Source organism: Chelonia mydas, chromosome 1 (assembly GCF_015237465.2).
Source record: "Chelonia mydas isolate rCheMyd1 chromosome 1, rCheMyd1.pri.v2, whole genome shotgun sequence".
In the NCBI taxonomy this organism is placed as follows: Eukaryota; Metazoa; Chordata; order Testudines; family Cheloniidae; genus Chelonia; species Chelonia mydas.
The window spans coordinates 8,974,844-8,992,597 of record NC_057849.1 but is presented as its reverse complement, the minus strand read 5'-3'; the positions used below and the strand labels follow the sequence as shown (position 1 = coordinate 8,992,597).

The 17,754-nt window shown below is 56.9% G+C and overlaps 1 protein-coding gene across 1 annotated transcript in view; it reads right to left on the bottom strand.

Annotated features, from left to right (window-relative positions):
- The window catches only part of INPPL1 (inositol polyphosphate phosphatase like 1), a 76,209-nt gene that overhangs the window by 8,792 nt on the left and 49,663 nt on the right, over nt 1-17,754 (bottom strand). The window contains exons 12-24 of the mRNA XM_037913816.2: nt 16,645-16,841; nt 14,215-14,332; nt 11,848-11,944; nt 10,516-10,654; nt 10,223-10,322; nt 9,430-9,518; nt 9,133-9,214; nt 7,994-8,083; nt 5,740-5,853; nt 5,268-5,356; nt 4,776-4,863; nt 653-808; nt 23-107 (exon numbers count right to left, since the gene is read on the bottom strand). Of these exons, the coding sequence (XP_037769744.1) occupies nt 23-107; nt 653-808; nt 4,776-4,863; nt 5,268-5,356; nt 5,740-5,853; nt 7,994-8,083; nt 9,133-9,214; nt 9,430-9,518; nt 10,223-10,322; nt 10,516-10,654; nt 11,848-11,944; nt 14,215-14,332; nt 16,645-16,841 (1,444 nt within the window). The remainder of the gene's footprint in view (nt 1-22; nt 108-652; nt 809-4,775; nt 4,864-5,267; nt 5,357-5,739; nt 5,854-7,993; nt 8,084-9,132; nt 9,215-9,429; nt 9,519-10,222; nt 10,323-10,515; nt 10,655-11,847; nt 11,945-14,214; nt 14,333-16,644; nt 16,842-17,754) is intronic.

The following is a 17,754-nucleotide window of genomic DNA, read 5'->3' as shown; positions in this document are numbered from 1 at the left end:
TCCGCCCCCAGCCCATCCTTACTTGGCGTGCTCCTGGCTGGCCCGGGAGACTGGCGGCAGCTTCCCCTTGGCAGCTCCGGTTTCGTCCTTGTCGATGCTGATCCACTCTGCGGGCGGGAGACACGCACCCGCTCAGCGGCCAAGCACCCCACCGGCTTAGCTCACTCAGCGCCTCGCCCAGGGCTGCTCCCTGGCTGGCTCGATGCAGTCCCAGGCCACTAGGATCCCGCCCCCGCCCCTTGGAGGGCTCCTTCTACCCACCTGGCACCATCTCGCTGGCTCCCCAGCTCTGGGGCTGGGTGGGAAACTCAGCCCTCAGAGCCCTTGTCTCTCGGGCACCCCCAGCGGTGGAGAGATGGAGCCACCCCCAGCCACTCACTAGATGGCACCACCTTCCCCCTGGCTGCTGGCCTGGCCTGGCTTCAAACCCTGAGCCATGCAATAGCAGCAGCCCGGCTCCGGCCTGCGTCTCTGCTTAATTGGAGAACAACATCCCAGCTTCTTCTAGGCAAATCCCCTCCCTGCCTGCTGGCTAATGGCTCCATCGGAACATGCAATCAGCTGCGGCAGTCGGGCTGCGTTCCCACAGGGTGTAACCCCTGGGTGCCTGGCAGGCAGCCCCTGAAAGGCGGAAAGGTCCCCCCCCACTCACCGTAGAGCCTCTCCCGGGTGCCCATCCGCTCGGCCGGGACCCGGACCTTCATGGAGCCCCGGATGTTGCCCGTCTCCTCCCCGCGGTGGGACAGGTAGGTGAGGAATTGCTGGGCAGTGCTGCCGATCATGGACTTCAGGGCGATCACGCACTCGCCTGGAGGACGGGCAGGAGAAGAGGCGTCAGCGGGACAGCCAGAAAGCAGGCACCAGTCAAAGTCAACAGGGTGGGGGAGAGAGGTGCCAATGGTACTGCCCTGCCCTCCTCTCCATCCCCAGCAATGTGACCCCAAAGGAGAGTGGGGGGGCGGGAGAGAAGACGCTGCAGAGACAGCACCACGGATCAGAGACAGGGGTGGGACTCCCGCACAGGAGAGCAGCTCCACGATTGCACTCAGGAGCCGAGCCCCTGGAGCGAGAGGGAGGTGGGTTGAGCCTGGAATGGGATGTTAGAGACCTGGGTTCAATTCCTAGCTCTGGAACACACTCCCTGGCTGACCCTGGGCAAGTCACTTAATAGCTCAGCTTCCACCTGGGAAAGGAACATGATGTTTCCCTACTGCCAAGGGGCCGTGTGAGGCTCCATGGGGAGGGGGGCTCAGATACCACAGTGAGGAGAGGGGCAGAGACAGGAGGTGTTGCATTATATACCAAGAATATCTACACTTGTTCTGAGGCCCAGAAGGAGGTGGGAGACAGACCAGAGAGTCTCTTGGTAAAAATAAAAGGAGGGAAGGGGAATAGGATGACACCATGGCAGACCACCAAAGGAGGAGGTGTTTCTACTACAAATAACAGAGCTATCCAGAACGCAAGCCCTGGTAACAAGGGGGGGACTTTAACTATGCAGACATCTGATGGAAAAGGCAACACGCAAACCTTTCAGCAAGTTCTCGGACTGTAGTGGGGATGACTTATTTCAGAAAGAGGAGGAAGTAACCAGGGGGGAAGCCATTTTAGACTTCATTCTGAGAGACGCGGGCGTAGGGAGGAGGGTTTTAGGTTTATTAGGAACTGGTGGAGCCTTTTGGGAAAGGAGGAGCTTTCACAGAAAGGACGGCCTGCACAAAATGGAACTAGATTGCTGGGTGTGTAAACTTGAAAAGGTTGTAGAGGAGTTTTTAAGCTAAGTGCCGAGGGCAAGCCAACAGGTGAATCACAAAATCATAGAATATCAGGGTTGGAAGGGACCTCAGGAGGTCATCTAGTCCAACCCCCTGCTCAAAGCAGGACCAATCCCCAACTAAATCATCCCAGACAGGGCTTTGTCAAGCCTGTCCTTAAAAACCTCTAAGGAAGGAGATTCTACCACCTCCCTAGGTAACGCATTCCAGTGCTTCACCACCCTCCTAGTGAAATAGTGTTTCCTAACATCCAACCTAAACCTCCCCCACTGCAACTTGAGACCACTGCTCCTTGTTCTGTCAAGACTATTACAGGTGCTGAGCACATGGTTCAGGACAGAGACATCCCTTAGGGGAGGATCTGTTAGCGGGGATTTTCTCTATCCTCATAAAGAGGAGAGGAGAGGAGTTGATAAAGTACAGGCAAGAACTGAAGAGAAACAATCAAACAAAAAAGAGTCCCATTCAGTTACGTCACATGAAGGCAGAGAGCTAAACATTGAGAAATGTTGTAAGAGCTTGTCTACAAATGCAAGAAGTCTCAGTACTAAGATGGGTGAACTCGAGTGGGTGGTATTAAATGAGGATGTGGATAAGAACATAAGAATGGCCCTACTGGATCAGACCTAAGGTCTGTTACGGACCCTCTTAGGGTCTTGGCCTTCACAACATCCTCTGGCAAGGAGTTCCACCGGTTGCCTGTGCATTGTGTAAAGAAATACTTCCTTTTGTTTGTTTTAAACCTGCTGCCGATTAATTTCATTTGGTGACCCCTGGTTCTTGTGTTATGAGAAGTAGTAAACAACACTTCCTTATCTACTTTCTCTGCACCAGTCATGACTTTATAGACCTCAATCATATTCCCCGTTAGCCGTCTCTTTTCCAAGCTGAAAAGTCCCAGTCTTATTAATCTCTCCTCATACGGAAGCCGTTCCATAGTCCTCAGCATTTTTATTGCCCTTTTCTGAACCTTTTCCAATTCCAATTTTGATGTAACATGCATCACAGAAACTTGGTGGAATGAGGATAAGCAATGGGACACGGCGATACCAGGGTACAAAAGATATCGAAATGACAGAGTAGGTCATGTTGGTGGGGGAGTGGCAATAATACACACATGTTTTCAATACATGTTTTCTTTCCCACATAGCGCCACTCCCCCACCAGCCCTGCTCTTGCCAGATTCTGTGAGCAGGGCCTGCCTCATACCAGGCCTCTGGTACAAGGGCTCATGTCTCAAGCTGACTTCCTACTACATTAGCTAATGTGACGCCGATTTTTCAAAAAGCCTCCAGAGGTGACCCTGGCTGGTAAGTCTAACTTCAGTACCAAGCAAACTGGTTGAAACTGTAGTAAAGAACAGAATGATCAGATATGTAGATGAACATGATTTGCTGGGGAAGAGTCAATATGGCTTTTGTAAAGGGAAATCACGCCTCACTAATCTACTAGAATTCTTTGAGGGGGTCAACAAACATGGGGACAAGGGTGATCCAGAGGATACCGTGTACTTGGACTTTCAGAAAGCCTTTGACAAGGTTCTTCAGCAAAGGGTCTTAAGCAAAGTAGGGAGTCACGGGATAAGAGGGAAGGTCCTCTCATGGATCAGTAACTGGTTAAAAGACAGAAACAAAGGGTAGGAATAAATGGTCAGTTTTCAGAAGAGAGAGAGGTAAATAGCGGGGTCCCCCAGGAGTCTGCACTGGGACCAGTCCTTTCAACATATTCATAAATGATCTGGAAAAAGGGGTAAGCAGTGAGGTGGCAAAATTTGCAGATACAAAACTACTCAAGATAGTTAAGTCCCAGGCAGATTGAGAAGAGCTACAGAAGGATCTCAAAAAACTGGGTGACTGGGCAACAAAATGGCAGATGAAATTCCATGTTGACAAATGCAAAGTAATGCACATTGGAAAACACAATCCCAACTATACATACATAATGATGGGGTCTAAATTAGCTGTTACCACTCAAGAAAGAGACCGTGGAGTCATTGTGGAGAGTTCTCTGCAAACACCCACTCAATGTGCAGCGGCAGCCAAAAAAGCGAACAGAATGCTGGGAATCATTAAGAAAGGGATCGATAATAAGACAGAAAATATCATGTTGCCTCTCTATAAATCCATGGTACGCCCACACCTTGAATACTGCCTGCAGATGTGGTCGCCCCATCTCAAAAAAGATATATTGGAATTGGAAAAGGTTCAAAAAAGGACAACACAAATGATGAGCAGTATGGAACGGCTGCCATAGGAGGAGAGATTAATAAAACTGGGTCTTTTGAGCTTTGAAAAGAGACGACTAAGGGGGGATATGACAGAGGTCTATAAAACCATGACGGGCGTGGAGAAAGTGAATAAGAAAGTGTTATTTACTCCTTCTCACAACACACGAACTAGGGGGTCACCTGATGAAATTAATCAGTAGCAGGTTTAAAACAAACCAAAGGAAGTATTTCTTCACACAACGCACAGTCAACCTGTGAAACTCCTTGCCAGAGGATGTTGTGAAGGCTAAGACTACAACAGGGTCAAAAAAGAACTAGATAAGTTCATGGAGGATAGGTCCATCAATGGCTATTAGCCAGGATGGGCAGGGATGGTGTCCCTAGCCTCTGTTTGCCAGAAGCTGGCAATGAGTGATAGGGAAAGGATCACTTGATGATTACCTGTTCTGTTCATTCCCTCTGGGGCACCTGGCACTGGCCATTGTCGGAAGACAGGATACTGGGCTAGATGCACCTTTGGTCTGACCCAGTTTAGCCGTTTTTATGTTTCTAGGTTATAGCCCACAGGAATCGGCGACAGAGCTGGGAACAGACCTCACCTAGGGCAGCCAGGACTAGAACCCTGGGCCTACAGCACCAAAACCCAGGACTCCTCCCTTTGAGCCAAAGGAGAATGCCAGACGCTATAGCAGATCCCTCCCTTAGCCACTCTGTGACTCGGCCACTGGAGGGTGATGTTACTCCCAGGCCACACTCCCCCTCCTGCTCCTTACCGTAGGATTCATAGCCATCGACGGACTTGACCGTGAGCAGCAGGTGCTGGTCCTGGAGATACTCGATCTCGGACAGAATCGGTTTCAGCTGCAGCCAGGGAGAATCCATGGAGAATGGACATTTACTCAGCACAAGGAGGCCAACAGGCTGCATGTGGCAGCTACAGGGCACAGCGGAGCACGGTGCAGTAATACAGGGATCCCGCTCCCCCTGCCAATCGAACCCACCGCCCGCATTCTCCCACCCGGACAGAGAGCCGGTGTGCATAGAGCACTGGCTTGGGAGAGCTGTGTCCTATTCCCGGCCCCGCCACTGGTCTGCTGGGTGACCCTGGGCAAGTCACGCCCCTGCTCTGTGCCTCAGTTTCCCCATAATGATACTGACCCGCTTTGTAAAGATTATGGGATTGTTACTACCAATAACAAAGTGGTGTCTCCTCTGTGCAGAGGGGGTGGCAGGGTGATTGGCTGGGGGAGGGGAGGAGTTCTCACCGTGGGCAGCTGCCTCGAGGACCACTGAACCTTCAGGAAGTTGATGTTGTCACTGCTCTGCATGTCGTTCTCGAAGCTCTTCTTGAACTCTGGGGGAGAGGAAGTGGCAGGCTCGGCTCAGGCACACACTCCCCTGGCCTTCAGACACAGTGGAGCAGTCCCATGGTACGCCTCTCACCCTGCCCCCATCTAGCCAGAATGGAACTGTCCTAGGACTAAATTGACCCCATGTGGGGACAGACACACCCCCAACCCCACCACTCCACAGGCCTCTGTTGCTTGAGCTAAAGGAGAATCTCCACTAACACAAGGAGAATTAGGGCTTTTACAACCTCTGCTGGTTGCAGCCGCTGGCGGGCCATGGGCTCACACACAGCAGATGGTGGAGAGGCTCCCGTCTACACTAGCCAGTGGGCTACATGGTATGTGTGAACCAGGCGAGTGGGGGGAGGGAGGGGTGTCAGGCACGCACCTTCCAGGCAGGTGGAGTAGAACTCGATAAAGAACTTGGTCCTGCTGGCCGTCTTCACGATAGCTTCGATGTTCTCAAATTCAATGTAGGCCTGGTCTGAGGCCTTGGAGAGCCCTGGGAGCAGAGAATAATCATAGTAGAACACCTCACCTGGGTAGCTCTTACCTAGCACCTTTCATCCCTAGATCTCCAAGCGCTGTACAAAGGAGGGCGAGGTCATTATTCCCATTTTACAGAGGGGAAAACTGAGGCACGGGGAGGGAACGTGACTTGCCCAAGGTCACCTGGCAAGCCAGTGGCAGAGCTGGGGACAAATCCAAGGTCTGCTGAGTCCTGATCCAGTGTTCCAGCCACGAGGCCAGAGTGTGGAGAGGGTTATGGCTGCCCCAAGAAGACAGGACCCACAGGTTCATATGAGGGACAAGGAAGACACCCCCAGCTCAGTTTTTATCACAGCTGGTATCAAGCCTGGAGAGCTACCAGGTCTGCTGGGCCCCAAGCAAGTTCATCTCCCTTCTGGGTTGGGTGATGGAGCCAAGTGTGCCCCAGAACTGACACAGGGCACAGCCGAGGGGACGACAGGAGAGCAGGGCTAACAGGAGGCATGGACCTAGGGTGGCATTGCCTTCTCCTGGGGCAGTGAGACAGGATCATGCGGGGGTCCGGCAATCCTGAGGTGGTGATGTCTGGGGTTGGTGAGGTATGCAGTGTGGCGGGGAAGGAGATTAAAGATCATCTAGGTATGGCCCCAAAATAACAGCCATACTTCGCCTCGGTTTTCAGTAACGAGGATCAGAGCGTGTGGACGAAGGCAGGATGGCTGATGGAAATGAGTGTCTAGAAATGGTAATTACCACAGCCGAGGTGGAAGAAAAACTTAACGAGCTTAATGCGCTTGAATCAGGCAGGGGGGACCGGATCGTTTCCATCCCAGGATCCTGAAAGCACTGGCACATGAGATTGCTAGGCCGGTAGGAAGGGGTTTTTAATGCATCTAGCTATTTGGCATAGCGCCGTATGAATGGACAATAGCTAACGTCCCTGGATGTAAGAAAGGGGAAAAAAGTGACCCGGGCTGTTACAGACCTTGTTAGTCAGACCGCAGCAGGCGTTAGAACGAATTGTGAAGGAAAGAATAATGAAATTCAGAGAGGCAATTGGCAAAGGAGACGTAATGCATCGTGAGTTTACCAACGGTAGATCGTGCCAGACACGGTGTCTCTAGGAAGTGGTTAGGGATCAGTGCAAGACTCGTCAGGTGGGTAAGGAACTGGCTAAAGGGAGGAGACAGCGGGTTGCGCTGAAAGGTGATTACTGGACAGGAGGGAGGTTCCTAGCGGAGTTCCCCAAGGATCAGCCTTGGGACCAATCTCATTCACTGTGTTTCTTAACGACCTGGGCACAAAAAGCAGGAGCAGGCTAATGAAATGTGCTGATGACCCAAAGTTAGAAGGCAGCGTCAGTCCAGAGGCGAACTGGAACACAGGAGGACCTGATGACCCTGAAGGCTGGAGGGACAGAACGGGGATGAAATTCAGTAGTCCAGAGTTCACGGTCAGGCACTTGGGGTTGAGTAAGAAGGGGAGAGGGAATCAGGTTGCTCTGTGAATACACCAGGGGGTGAGCACCAGGGAGGGAGATGAGCTTTGGAAGCTACAGGACAGTGCTGGCACAAGAACAAATGGAAACTAGCCGTGAACAAATTCAGGCAGGAAATTAACCAGCAATAGGAGTTGTGGGGGCAAACAACTGAGTTAGTTTTAAGAGAGAGCTGGACAAATGGGTGAGCGGGAACTGCATGACGGGCAGGGGCAGGGCTCAGCAGCCCTGGGGCTCACTTCCGGTCTATGGCTTACCTTCCCAAAGCTCATGCTTCAGGGTTTCAGGATTTCCCCCTCCCCCAGTGTGTTCTGGGAGGGTTTTTTATCTCCTTCCTCTGAGGCAGGAGGGATGGTCACGGCTGGAGACGGGACATAGGATGGGGTAGGCCAGGGCTCTGAGGTGGCCCCGAGCGCTGTCTCTCTCGGTGCGGGGTTAGCGTGCAGGTCGGTGGCCTGCAGTAGACAGGCAGTCACACCGGATGCTCTAGCAGTCCCTTCCGGATTTAAACGCTACAACTCTGCGACATCCGTGTCCCCACGGAGGCTCAGTGACAAGTCAGGGCCAGGGGCAGGTGGAGAGCGGCTTGGCCATTGCTAGCCGGTGGCCACCCAGCCCAGCGCAGGGCAGGCACACGCCCGCCTTCCCCCCGTACCTTTCTTGGAGACAAACTGGGATGTCACTCCGACTTCGAAGGCTCCGAAGACAGGGGAGTGGTCGCTGGTCGTGATGTCGTCGGTGCATCCTACCAACAAGCAGGCTCCACTGGTGAGCTAGCCAGGGCGCCCGGGGCCGGGAGCGGGCTCAGCAGGGGCAGGGAGTCCGACTGGCAGCTGATCAGGCCCAAGGGGAAGGCATGGCCCTCTCTAGGGGTGGAGTGCCCCAGACCCAGGGGTGGAGTGCCCCAGTGCTCACTGGCAGGGCAGCTGAGGAGCCCCCTTGCCCGGCCCTTCGCTGGGCGTCCGTACGCACCTCGGAAACATCGCCGGGGAGAGAACTACGTTTCCCTCATGCCAGAATTCAGTGGGGAATTCTGATAGCCCAGGGGGCCAGTCCTCTCTGCCCACCTGCCGTCCCAGTTCCCCTCGCTGCCCTGCCAACGTGCCCACCCCAGGCTCCCCACTGCCTCTTCAGCCCTTGGTCCCCCCGCTGAGGCTGCTCACAAGGGAGGGGGGTGCTCGGCTAACGGTGATGAGACCCTTGTCCTGGGAACAGAGCCCACCTCCCCCTTGACAACTGGACGGAGACTCGCAACTCGCAGGCCTCCGTGACTAGACCCGTTTGGGCTGGATTTGAACCTGGGGCCTAGCAGGGAGAGACTGTCTACCCCCACCCTGTCTACCCCACGCCCCCGTGAGGGCTTTCCTCTCGAGCCCCCCAGGGCGAGCCCCAGCCCCGCACGGCCTGGCCCCCCTGCGAGGTCTGGGCGAGCAGGGCCCTGGCAGGAAGCCTGGGCTGTCGCTCTGCCCCACTCACCATCCCCCCAGGGGTGTCGTGCGGCTCGAGGGGGCGTGAGGAGAAGGGGCTTCTGGGGTTGAGCGGAGAGAGGGTGTCCCAGGCCCGGGGCAGGACTAGCCCCAAGGAACAGCCAGATCTGCAGGCACAGCCGGGGGAGCGCCTGGCACTGGGTCCCTGGTCACCTCCGTGCAGATGCACCGGCCACGGGCTCCTCCGCACGCCCATGGGAGATGCTCCACTTGGGCTGCCAGGGGGTGGACCACCCCGGCCAGCCGCCCGAGGGCGAGCAGGTGTGATCCCAGCCAGCAGCGGGTGCTGCTGACGCCCCCCACTCACCGTAGGAGTTGCAGTTGATGTGGGTCTCGGGGTACGACTTCCACAGGATGCGGTCACACCAAGAGGGGACGTTGGTGCGGACCTGGGTGGGGGGCACAGGACGCTGGGGTGAGGCATTGCCAGGCAGCACCCTCCCCCCGCCCATCAGCCTGGCAGGGCCCCTGGCGCTGGCCCCTCACTGGCCCACAGGGTCCGGAGAGCCAACCACGGGAACTGGCTATCCCTCCCCAGCCCCCCAAACGCCCCCCCCCACACACACACATACCTTCGCTTCCCCACCCCACCCCCAGCACCTACCCCGGTGGGCTTCTGCTTATGCCACACGTAGGTGTCGCGGGAGCCCCGCTCGTAGCGGTAGGTTGGGGGGAAGGTGATCTCCTCCTCGCCTGCAGAGACACAGCCCAGGGCGTGAGGAGAAACAGCCTCGGCCGGGCCACCCGCAGCATCCCCCAGCAGCCACAATCCACACCCCGGACCCCAGGCCCAGCAATGCCGACCCCTGAAGGGGAGACACCCCCCAGCAACACCCCAGCAGGGAAGGGGAGAGCCCCCAAAGCTCCCCCACCACAGCAGGGAAGGGGAGAGCCCCCACAGCTCCCCCCACCCCAGCAGGGAAGGGGAGACCCGCCCCAGCAACACCCCAGCAGGGAAGGGGAGAGCCCCCAAAGCTCCCCCACCCCAGCAGGGAAGGGGAGAGCCCCCACAGCTCCCCCCACCCCAGCAGGGAAGGGGAGACACCGCCCCCAGCAACACCCCAGCAGAGAAGGGGAGACCCCCCTACAGCTCCCCCCACGCCAGCAGGGAAGGGGAGACACCCCCCCCAGCAACACCCCAGCAGGGAAGGGGAGAGCCCCCAAAGCTCCCCCACCTCAGCAGGGAAGGGGAGACCCCCCACAGCTCCCCCCACCCCAGCAGGGAAGGGGAGACCCGCCCAGCAACACCCCAGGAGGGAAGGGGAGAGCCCCCAAAGCTCCCCCACCCCAGCAGGGAAGGGGAGACCCCCCTAGAGCTCCCCCCACGCCAGCAGGGAAGGGGCAGAGCCGGTGGGGGAAGCAGACACCCGCCCCGCCCGCAGCAGCGCCGCCCTCACCGAATCGCAGGAAGACCTTGTGCTTCTCCTTCTCCAGGTTGAGCTGATCCACCTTGAGCAGCGGCTCGAACTCCTTGCGGTTGATGTAGTTGAGGATCTCCTGGAGGAGGCAGGACCAAGCGGGCAGGTCAGAGCGGGGAGGACAGGCCACCCCCACCCCCCCAGGCCTGCCCTCCCTCCTTTCCCCCCCAAAGGCCTGTGCCCCCCACCTCTCCCTTGGCTGCCCTCCCCATGCTGCAGCCCTCTCCAGCCTGGCCCAGGCCCCCGTCCCCACGGGCCCGCGTCCCCCTCACCTGGATGTCCATGTCCAGGCGGTAGTTGAGGTCCCCGAACCAGAAGAGATGGGTGAAGCGGAGCGAGATGTCGAAGGAGCTGAGCTGCTTGTCGCCCAGGGACAGCAAGCGCAGGATGTCCAGGTAATTCTGGTTCCGCCTGCCGGAGAGGGGAGCGGTGGGCAGGCCGAGAGAGACGCGCCCGGCACAGAGGGGGCAGGGGAGGGGACACAGATCAGAGTCTCCGGGGGCACAGGCTTGGGAACAGAAACCCAAGGCCTCGACTGCTCCGAGTTACTAAAGATCCCCGGGTGCTTCCCGCAAGGGCAGTGGGTTTGCTTGGGTGCCCTAATTTGAGTGCTGTCAACAGCCGCCGCGCTCCTCCCCAGAGGCAGACGCGCTGACCCGCTGCGTGGGGCTTGTTACGTGTGTAACCGCCCTCTGGGATCCATCGGGACGGTACAGATGACAGATAGGGTGGTTGTTTAATATTCTCAGGGCTTCTACCAAAGAGAAGGTGTGTGGAGAATGAATGCTTTTCCCAGGCTAAGAGCTCCAGGCCTGACAGAGAGACCGGGGGAAGGAAATGGTGGCTTTCCTCATTTGGCGGTAGACCCACCAGCCGCGCTTGATGCTTAGCCTGGGAACGTCTGTGCTTCCAGAGTTCATCCAGCGGGACCGGAGCGTGCATGCTAACAGCGACAATCGCTGCGTGCTGACCGCCGGGCCCAGGGCGATGCGGCCCCAAGGAGCAGGGTGTGGGATGGTGCATGGAAATACGCCGGGACAGAGTGAGCGCAAGTGTGTCTGAGTGTACGCAAGCGTGCAAGGCTGAGCCAACCTGTATCTAAGAAAGCAAGAAGGAGCATGCGAAGGCCAGAGTGAGCGAGTGTGCCCCAGGGTGGGTGTGCGAAAGGACAAACCTGTTCAAACTGGCGCATGCGTGCGTGGCAAGTGTGCCCCAAACCGAATCCAGGAGTGCAAGTGGCTGCGTGCAAACACTAGTGCGCCAGAGCGAGCATGAGTGTGTCAGAGCGAGCAGGAACGTGGCCAGGGGTAGGTGCGAGCGTACCCAGCACGAGCGTGTCTGCATGTCCAGGAGTGAGCAAGCCACGTCTCTAAGCGAGCAGGAGCGCGTGAGGGTCGTGCCTCTCCGTGGAGACCTAAGCGTCGCTGTCCAGAGCCATCGACCATGTTCGCGTGCTGCCCATGGCCAGCGACAGGAGCTACCAGCAGCTCCCCATTCAGCCCCGTTATCCCCGGGGGGACCAGGGGGCCTGTCCCCCCAGCTCAGAGCTAGGTGACGGGCTCCCGCTCTGCCAGGGGCTGCCCTGCCCGGTGCCCCGCACTCACCTGGCCGTCTTCTCATTGCCTGAGGTCAGGTGGCAATTCACGAAGCCGAAAGAGGTGCCATTGAACATGAAGGAAACTCCCACAGCCCCTTTATTGCCTGCAAAACAAAGAAGGGGAGGGGGTGAGCCCCACTCAGGCCGGGCCGGGGCTCGGTTCCCAGGCCCACTCTGGGCACTGATGGCCCATGGCACAGCAGCCGAAGCCGGCACCAGCAGCTTGGAGCGAGCAGAAAAAACACAAAGCCATTAGGGTGGGTAGGGGGAGGAGAGAGTCCCCGCTGGCTAAGAGCTGCACCAGATCCCTGGATCCTAGCCTTCCCTGGCCTTGGAGATAGTCAGACCCAGCCTCTCTCCAGCTGTAACTGACCCCGCGAGCCCCCTCCGCCAGGATCCAGGTGCTGCCCGCATTACCGTTCAGCTGCCCTGGGGCACCATCTACACTGCCTTAGGTGGCAGAGCCAGCCCTGAACCCAGCCAAGGGAGGAGAAGCAGATGCAGAGAGGCAGGCCCTGGGGTCATTTTAAAGCAGGGCAAATAACCAGGGCCTTCCGAGCGAAAGGATTGTGGCATCACAGAACAGTCTGTGCCCTTGTGTTGGAGGATGGTGCCAGGCCAGGGCTCCTCTCACGCCAGAGCAGAGGGAATGTCTGAGCCAACCAGGCTGGATAAAAAAAAAAATCTTTGATTTAAAAATAAATTAATAAAAAACCTGACATTTAAAATTTAAATTAAATACAGGTATACTTTTAAAAGAGAAACCAGTTTAACGTTCAAATGGAAATTAACTACCTATGTTAAGGCCTTAATTTGTTATAATCTATTAACATCATTTAAATTAACTACAGAAGTAATATTAAGAAGTACATGTTTGCAAGACAGTCAAAGCACTGAAAGTCACCGGCTAAGCACCTGGACCCAGAGTTTGTTGAAGGGCTAAACCAGCTTTTGACACCAGTAGCCTCTTCTACAGCTGCAACAAGAACATTTTTTTCATTTCAGTTTATTCAACTCGTTCAGTTCAATGACTAGTTCATTCAAAGTTAAGCTATCAACTGGGAGCTGAAAAAGCAGGAAAGCTTGGTTTCCTCCCTCATTCTATCAATAAAAACAAGGCGTGAGAGGATGAAATCTACTAGCTCTAAAATCTTGAAGGACATGGTGACCAGAAACAATCAGCTAAATTCACTAACTACAGCTCATACTTCTTGTGGGTAATACGTCACTTAGTTTTAAAGGCAAAACATGTTTTGATGAACTATTTTTCCTGATATCTCCAGCCCATCTATGGTCATTTTATTTAATGTAAAAAGTGGTTTTCGTGCATTTTAAATTGAATTTGGATTTCCATCCAAATAGAGCTTGGCACATATCACAAGTAAAAAATCCATTATTTCAATAAGAAATGTGTCATTTACCATTTTCTAACACAATGAAAAAGGTAAAAATTAAGAATCTGAATAAATGTAAGTCAAGCTCTATAGTGCTTAAATCAATGGGTATAGATGCAGTATATCCTCTTGCCTAGCAAAAAGATGAATCACATTTAGGGTAAAGGCTAGATTTTGCTGCAATCAGCACATTTTAATGTTTGCCAGCCAACGAGACTCAACCTTTCTTTAGGGAAGTAACTAAAAAGTACCAATGCAAAATATGATTAAAATCGGTGATTTAAATTATGGTTTCCGGCTTGCTGATTTAGCTCACCATTACAATTGATGATTTAAATCAACTCATCTTGGTGCTAACTTGCCTCAACCCTCTGCTGGAGGGGAGGAAGAGAAATTCAGTCTCCAGGGCCCATTTGGCCATTGACCTCTCCGGAATCGGTGTGAGACCCACTAAGGCGCTTCACAAAGGCCAGTGAAGAGGCACAGACAGTAATGACCCAGTGACCAGTGACCCAGACCAGATCAGGATGGCCAACTGTATCTGAAAGGCCCTGCACAGTATCCCAATCCTCTGAGCCATCCAGTCCCCTCTTCCACCACCCAAGCTTCAGTCCCAGTCTCAAACCCCAGCTCTAACCCCCACCCCCAGAATCAGAAAATACTAATTTTGGATGGCAGCCCCACTGGAGCTTGTGGGGCCAGAACATACAGACATGTTGCAAAGAACCCATGTGCACTGACACAACTGCTGTGTAAATCACTCACACGCAGAGAGTGTCTGGTACTGGAACTGTGACCTGCTACTCCAAGACCATAGGAATCTACCACTTGCATAGAAGGGCCCTATCGGGAAAAACGTGGATACCAGGGTGCACCCTCACTCACTCCTAGCCAGCTATACTAAAGGTGAGTGCAGAGGGCTGAGTCTGTCTGTCCCAGGTACCTAGTCTAGCCCCCACAGCGCCTAGATCGGCCCCTACCTAGCGTGTTGGCGATCCCGGTCTTCACACTCGAGGTGCTGACGTGGCTGATCCGGTTCTCGTGCTCCGGTCTCACCAGGACGGCAATCTTAATGTTCCACAAGGCCTGCATCGCGATCTGGCAGGGGGCCAACAAGACAACGTTACACCTCCACTCTCCTGGCGGGGGCGCCGGAGCTTGGCTCGGAGGCAGCAGCTGCCCTAAGGTCACCGACCCTGAAACCCCACCTGCAGCAAGAACCAGGCTTGCAGCAATGAGAACAAACCCACCGAGACGCCCGGGAGTGCCTGCAGAGCCTCCCTGTGGCTCAGTGTTTGCAAACCGAGGTTTAAATGAAGTTTGGTGAGGTTGAAAGCCGCCAGGGTGGCTGCCCGGAATTGTAGTCCAATCTGTCCCCGGGGCAGACATGTCCGATAGCTGCTGCTCCCCCCCTTCCCTGTTCCAACAAGGACATTTTTGAACCACCAAGGCACAACCCAGATGTTTACAGGAGGCTTCTCTTCCTCCTAAGTCTTTTCTGCCTTAAGGAGTTGCTGGTCTAGCATTATATTAATGGCTGCAGGTTTGGCCTGGCGGGAAGAGTCCTGGACAGCGTGATTTACCGTTTGCCTGTGACTTTATTGCGTGTTCAGGACTCCCCCAGCAGCAGGGGCTCCTGTGCCTCGGGGCTGGGCCCAGCTCCCTGCTCCGAGTGTGGTGACCAGGCGCGTGGGGTCACAGCTGCGTGCAGGTTTGGCCTAGCCACCCCTCCATCATGACGGAGGAGCAGGGAAAACCGCCGGCTCGGAGCGGAGACAGGCCCGGCCCAGCTGGCGGGACCCAGGAGCCGCCACTGGCCAGATGAGGGCAGCGTGGGCTCGCTGCTTCTGCACCAGGCCAGGGTGGGGTTACAGCGCCCGGTGGGCGCAGCTGCAGGTGCTCGGGGCCCCTCAGCGGTCAGGACATTTTCACGGAGCAGTCCCTAAACCCGGGACTCTTCCTGAATTGACCATGACTGCAGGAAAGGGATAAAAGCCCTGTTAAATGTAACGCCTTGCGCTTCACGCAGCTCTGCGGGTGCTGAAGGATCCCAAAGCAAGCAAGCGGCACTGAATTCCCCCTCCCGCTGAATTCTCACACATGCATGAATAATGCTGCCACCTCTGGGGGGGGAGTACAGACGCCAGTGTGCAACACCCCGAATGCTAGGGTGCGGCTGGGAACGCTGGCCAAGACACCGCAGCTGAGACCCCTCATTCCAGAAGCCTGACGCGTCCACCTCAGGAGGTTAAAGGGCTCAGAGACCTGTGGCCGCAGGCATGGGCAGTGCGTGATTCCCCGCGGGGGGCTGGGCCTGAGTGCTGGAAGCTCCCTCGAAGTCTGGGGGGCCCGGACCGTGGCCCTGCCCTGAGGCCCGCCCCCACTCGGCCTTGCCCCCCCTCCCCCCGAGGCCACGCTGACGTTCCACCCCCACTCTGCCCCAGGCCCGGTTCCCACTCGGCCCCCTCCCTCAAGGGGCCCCCCCCGCCCGTGCCTCTCTCCGCCCCCTCCCCCGAGGGCCCCCCCACCCGTGCCTCTCTCCGCCCCCTCCCCAAAGGAGCCCCCCTGTCTGCACCTCTCTCCACCCCCTCCCCCGAGGGGCTCCCCACCTGCACCTCTCCACCCCCTCCCCCAAGGAGCCACCCCACCAGGCCTCTCCCCACCCCCTCCCCTGAGGGCCCCCCTGCCAGCACCTCTCTGCCTCTCAGGGGCGGAGAAGCCCGAGTGGGGCAGGGACGGGCGCACGGGGGAAGGGGCGGAGTGGAGATGGGAAGAGGAGCAGCGGGGCTGGGGGGGCACAAGGGGTAAGAGAGGGACGAGGGAGCAGGGCCTCAGGGCAGAGCGTGGGGTGGGGGCTACTGCCCAGATGCCCTTTCAGCAGCAGGCGGTGCTCCAAAGGGAGGTGCACCACGTCCCGTCTGGGGAGCCTTAGCCTCCCCCGGCCTATTATACCTGCCGCCCGTGGCCACAAGCTTTCACACCCGGTCCCGACGCCCTCCCCCATCCACTATTCCAGGTGAAAATGGCAACTCCAGCAATGCTGAGGATTCGGGAGGACGGCCACCCCAGCAACCGTCTCCCCAAGCCCTTCCGCTATCCCGCGGCCATCCACAGCCTGGGATCCACCTGGATTTGGAGGCTGGAGGCCGGGGAGTCTAACGGCTGACCCTCAACCAGAGGGGGTTGCAGACATCCTGGCTCTCAATACGGCGGGACAGCCCCTGGAGACGACAGCGTCCCAGCAGGCAAGGCCCCTCTTGAGCCGAGCGGCGCAGCTGGGCATGGCATGCGGGGAAGCTGTCGTCTCCAGGAGCCTCCCCTCAAGACGCGCGTGGCCCACTGTGTAGAACTGCAGAGCCCTGGGTCCCAGGCCGTCTCCTCAGGCCCTGCCCCGGCGCTGGGGCTCTTACCGGGCGGTACTCTATCTCTGTGAACTCCTTCAGCATGCCCCGGAGGAAGTCGACCCACTCCTTGTCCCCCATCGAGTTCTCCTGGGTGCCAAAGACGTAGATGTCATGGGGGATGGTGACCGTCATCTCGTCCAGGGTCTTCCCCAGGCCTTTCGACGTAAACCAGGATGTGATGCTCTTGGGGGGAGGCACGCTTCCTGTGGGAGAGGGCATGACCCAAGAGAGCCGCGGTCACGGATGAGGTCACTCGGCTCAGTCCCAGGACGATGGGCCCATGGTTGGGCCGCCAGCCTGGGACGTCAGAGACCAGAGTTTAGTTCCCTGCTCTGCAACAGACTCCCTTTGGTTTCCTTGGGCCCGTCGTTTAGTCGCTCTTGCCTCAGTTTCCCCTCTGTGCAGTCGGGCCCAGCCTCACAGGAGTGCGTGAGGATAAACACATCGAAGCTCGTGAGGTGCTGATACTGCAGTGATGCCCACTGCACACAATGCCCACCGCAAGTTCATAGAGATCGGGGACTAGGCGGGGATCAGCCAGGGATGCGTTCTCAGGGGGTTGCGAACAGGTGTCAGGAGGCGGCAACCATCCTGCCTTGCCCATGTCGCTAAAATAGGAGGGGAACCTGATACGGAAAAGACTAATTTAGGGTAGCTATACAGTAGCTCCTCACTTAAAGTCATCCCAGTTAACATTGTTTCGTTATTAGGTTGCTGATCTATTAGAGAACATACTCGCTTAAAGTTACGCAACGTTCCGTTATAAGGCTGTTTGGCTCGCCCCGCTCCACCTGCCCGCCTGGCGCTCCTGCCGGGGAGTGGGGTCGGGGTGTGGGGGCTTGCCCTGTTCCACCCACCTGGCGCTCCTGCCGGGGAGTGGGGTCGGGGTGTGGGGGCTTGCCCTGTTCCACCCACCTGGCGCTCCTGCCGGGGAGTGGGGTCGGGGTGTGGGGGCTTGCCCTGTTCCACCCACCTGGCGCTCCTGCTGGGGAGTGGGGTCGGGGTGTGGGGGCTTGCCCTGTTCCACCCACCTGGCGCTCCTGCTGGGGAGTGGGGTCGGGGTGTGGGGGCTTGCCCTGTTCCACCCACCTGGCGCTCCTGCTGGGGAGTGGGGTC